The sequence below is a fragment of the Galeopterus variegatus genome, unplaced genomic scaffold, assembly GCF_000696425.1.
Source record: "Galeopterus variegatus unplaced genomic scaffold, G_variegatus-3.0.2 Scaffold2345, whole genome shotgun sequence".
Taxonomy (NCBI): Eukaryota; Metazoa; Chordata; class Mammalia; order Dermoptera; family Cynocephalidae; genus Galeopterus; species Galeopterus variegatus.
The window spans coordinates 114,538-119,132 of NW_007728456.1; the positions used below are offsets into that span (position 1 = coordinate 114,538).

At 38.1% G+C, this 4,595-nt stretch overlaps 1 protein-coding gene across 1 annotated transcript in view; it reads right to left on the reverse strand.

The window, feature by feature from the left end:
• Positions 1-1,047: 1,047 nt before the first annotated feature.
• HADHB (hydroxyacyl-CoA dehydrogenase/3-ketoacyl-CoA thiolase/enoyl-CoA hydratase (trifunctional protein), beta subunit) overlaps positions 1,048-4,595 on the reverse strand; it is a 35,200-nt gene continuing 31,652 nt past the window's right edge. Inside the window, exon 16 of the mRNA XM_008581396.1 lies at positions 1,048-1,601. Within this exon, the coding sequence (XP_008579618.1) occupies positions 1,566-1,601 (36 nt within the window). The 3' untranslated portion in view covers positions 1,048-1,565. The remainder of the gene's footprint in view (positions 1,602-4,595) is intronic.

Here is a 4,595-nt window from a genome sequence, read left to right on the forward strand (position 1 = left end):
CATCTCACCAACACTTGTTATTCTCAGTCTTGTTAATTTTTGCCAGTCTGGTGAGTATAAAATAATCTCTCATTATGATCTTAATTTGTTAATTCCTGATCACTATTGTGCATCTTTTCATGTTTATTCACCATTTGTGTACCATTCTCTAAAAGATGCCTGTTAATATCTTTTGTCCACTTTTGTACTGAGTTGTCTTTATTCTTATTGATTTGTAGGAATTCTTTATATATCCTGGATCCTTTGTAAGATTTATCTAGTATAAATATCTTTGCCTCACTTGTGGCCTGTCTCTCCACCACTCTGTATCATATGAAGAACAAAAGTTCTCATTCCAACACAGGAAAATTTGTAGATCTTTTCTTTTATGGTTAGTACTTTAAATGTCTTCTTTAAAAAAAAAAAAAAAAAAAAAAAAGAAATCTCCCTCTCCCTTCAACCTAAGGTCATAGCGATATTTTTTCTAAATCTTAAAAAGTTTACCTTTTACATTTCACTTATTTTGAATTGACTTTTGTGATATGTATGTAAATATAATGGTTTTCAGAATTAAAAACCTCACATTATGTTGAAATTACCAAGGAAACCAAGGGGAAATGATGTTGGGACTCTCAAGTATCCTTTTAAGAGGTTAGTACTAGGTCTCTTGCCCAATCTGTCCCTGAACGACAAAGTGATTGTGATTGCCAGTAACTTTCATAGACCTAAGCAACATTCACACAAATGGCTGTGATTGAGCCTTTTGCTTCTTCAAAGCACTCATTGAAAAAATCTGAGCGGATTTATAGTACTTGACCAAAATAAAAAAATTCTTTACACTTCATTTAAATCCTGACAAGCAGAAGTATCTCCAAACAGTGAAATAAATTTACTTCAATTAAGCAGTACAAAAGAAATGGTGCTATTCTAAAGCAGAACTCTCTTCATATCCTAACAGCCTCACAGTTGACTAAAATAGAAGTTACAAATGAGTAACCGAAGGCAAAATCTGCCCCGAAGCCAAGAAAACCACCCTCTCTACCTAATAAAAAAGAAGGGAAACAGTTCTCCGATACTTCTCCACTTTATTAAGGTTGACCAACATGGTATTATATATCTAAACATTTATTATAAGTTTTCAGAGATGTTTAGATTTTGAATTATTTTTCCATAATTAATTGAGGCACACTGGTTTGTAGTTTATAAAAACTTATCTTTAGAACACAGATAGGAATAAGTATAATTAGCAAATGTTACAAAGATAATTCCAAATCTCAGCTAACCTCTTTCCCAAATTGCAAATGCTCATTTAGTCTTCAATGACAACAGAAACCAAAAACACCTGCTTATACATTTTTGTGTGAGATTCTGGTGACTTAAAAATCCCTGAAAAGAGCAGTAAGCTGTGATTACTGAAAAGCTCAGAACACTGGCAAGGCTTAATTTCAAATTATTTAACAGAAGGCCACAAATGTTGCTTTCCTAAGAGGAGCTAGGAACTATAGATGTCATTTAGTAATGCATTGAAATGGCATTGCCTAGTGCGAGTGTTGCACAGAAACTTCAGGTCACCTCTTCTGGACCGATTATTTTGGATAAGCTTCCACTATCATAGCATGGCCCTGTAAAGGAAAAAAAGTTAAATTAGACCAATGAAAGGTGATGAATCCAGCCAGTACAAAAGCAGCAAAGAGCACAATGGAATAGGCTTTGGAGTTTGATCCTCACTCTGCCATTCAATTACTGTGTGATTTTGGGAAAGTTTGTAGCCATTCCAAACCTCAATTTCCTCTACAAAATGGGGCTCATGGTGCCTACTCCATAGTTCTTGTGAACATTAAATTAGAAAGCATGCAGTATATATATACATATATACGTGTGTGTATATAAACACACTCACACACACATATATATTTATAATACATACATACATACATACATATATACATCAGACCCTGTCTAGTACAGTCTAATTCCTGGTAGAGGTTCCATAAACAGTTACTATTAAAATGAGAAATCACAGTTTTTTTAGCTGTAAAAAATAAACATTATACAGTGAATGCCAACAAAAGTAAATTTCTAGATGAGAAAACTGAGGTTTCTAAAAGTTAACTGACGGGGCCGGCCCGGTGGCGCACTGCTACAGTGCGCTGCTTGGGAAGCACGGTGGCGCTCCTGCCGAGGGTTCGGATCCCACATACAGACCGGTTCCCGCTCACTGGCTGAGCGAGGTGTGGGAGCAACACTGAGGGTTGCGATCCCGTTGCCGGTCCCGGTCCGGTACGGGCGCGACACTGAGGGTTGCGATCCGTTGCCAGACACGAAAAAAAAGAAAAAAAAGGAAAAAAAAAAAAATAAGTTAACTGACTCACCCCCATCACAAAGCTACTAAGAAACAGGGTGAATATTTGAAACCAGGTCTAGATGATTGCAAAGCCTGTGCTCTTCCCTTCTTCACTATTCTATACAGGTTAAGGAGATGATCTGACAGATCACAAAGGGAAGACGGTAGATAACTCTTCTCCAGTACTATGAACAGTGCAATTGTACTAGTTATGTCCTTAGTTTAAACCTAGCATTGAAATTTATGATTTCAAGAGTCTAAATCCTATTGGATAATCACACTCATTCTAACTTTTGGACTGACATCAAAGCAGTCAATGCCCTATCTAATCTCCCTGCTTCTAGGTTCAATTCAATCCACAAGTATTTACTAAGAAACTATTATTTATAAAGCACCAAGTTAAATACTGTGTGGATTTAAAGATTTGCTACACGGTCTCTGTCCTCAATCTAGGATACACTGTAGTTCAAAACAAACTGTTAAGTACTTTGAAAAGGCACAAGCAAACAAAAAAACAGCAGAAATGGGAAGATTTGGATGACTTGGCCTGGAAGAACCCATAATAAGGTAGAATACTCCTCCAGCTTTATTTACAGTTGGTTAGACCATGGTCCAGGATCCAGGGTTCGATCCCTGTACCAACCAGCCACACACACGCACAAGCACTGCTTTCATGCTCCAACAGGGTTTTTTGTTTGTTTGTTTGTTTTTTTGACCGAACCCTCGGCATGGTGTGGTCTTCACCACGCTCAGCCAGTGAGCGCACTGGCCATCCCTATATAGGATCCGAACCCACGGCCTCAGCACTATCAGCACCGCACTCTCCCAAGTGAGCCACAGGGCCAGCCCTCCAACATATTTTTAACAGCTCTAGATCAGTAGTTCTCAACTAGGGGCTATTTTGCTTCCTACCTTCCTCAGAAAACAATGGAGATATTTTTGGTTGTCTCGACCATGTGTGTATATGGGGTAGGGGTGGGCATGAAGAGGAGTTTGTTGCTACTGGTATCTATACTGGTATCTAGTGGGTAGAGGCCATGCTAAACATCCTACAACACGCAGCACAGCCCCCACAATAAAGAATTATTTGGCCCAAAATGTTAGGAATGCCAAAGCTGAGAAACCCTGCTGCAGATCCACGATGGTGGCTTCCTCCTCTGGTCGACTAATCATGCTGGTGCCACTCATTTGGCTATTGATGAAAAAGTGACAAGTTTAATCTAGTTTTTCATATGCATCACCTCTTGCTCCCTCACTGTATTGTAAACTTCTAGAGGAAAGGTACTGAGTATTATTCTTTGTTCAACCATAAAAGCATCTAGTATTGTGTTATTTATACTCTATGTGCCAGACAAAGAATTTGGGAACACACATTTAAGTCAAAGGACATCACCCTATGTAGATTACGCACTATGCACAGTGCTGCGTGTGAGTCATCACCCTAGTGGAAGCCTGACATAGAGAGATTAGAGGGTGAGATCCACTCCTAACTGACCATGGTTTTCTGTAGATGAAGCTATACATTAAAAATGTTCCAACCTATAAATAATTGTTTCTTCAAAATCTCTGAAAAGCCATAAACAAAAGCTTTTAAATGTAAAATGTGTATGCTTTTAAATATCTTACTTATTCATCTTGATCAGTAACAGAAAGTTCTGTAATATAGAGGAAAACAATCTGTTCACATTAGGATTAAAAAAAAAAAAAAGACTAAAGTCAGTCTTTCTTTTGGATTTTATTCTCAGAGTGAAATTCCACAGCAGGTAGGAAGTTGGGTCTATAATGCAAGAGGCAGATAGGAAAATATATGTCAGAATAACATAATTTCCCCCAGCAGAACAGTAATAAGTTATGCAAAGGTAAGTTAATTCCCCAATTAAAGTATAATTCAGTTATCTAGAAAGGCAGTTTATCTCTTGCAGAGATTTTATAGGTAAAGTTTCATGGTGACTAGCTGAAAGAATAAAAGTGTATTATTAAAGAAGAAAATATATCAAGTTGTTAATAATGATAGTGTCTGGTGAGGGAATTATAAGTAATTCTAATTTTTTCTATATACCTTTTGTATTTTTCATAGTTTTCATAATGAACATATATTAATTTTATAAACAAAAAAAGTAAATATTGGGCCGGCCCGGTGGCGCACTGGATAGTGCGCCGCTTTGGAAGCGCGGCGGCGCTCCCGTCCAAGGGTTCGGATCCCACGTGCAGACCGGCTCCCGCTCACTGGCTGAGCGAGGCGTGGGAGCAACGCCGAGGCTTGCGATCCCGT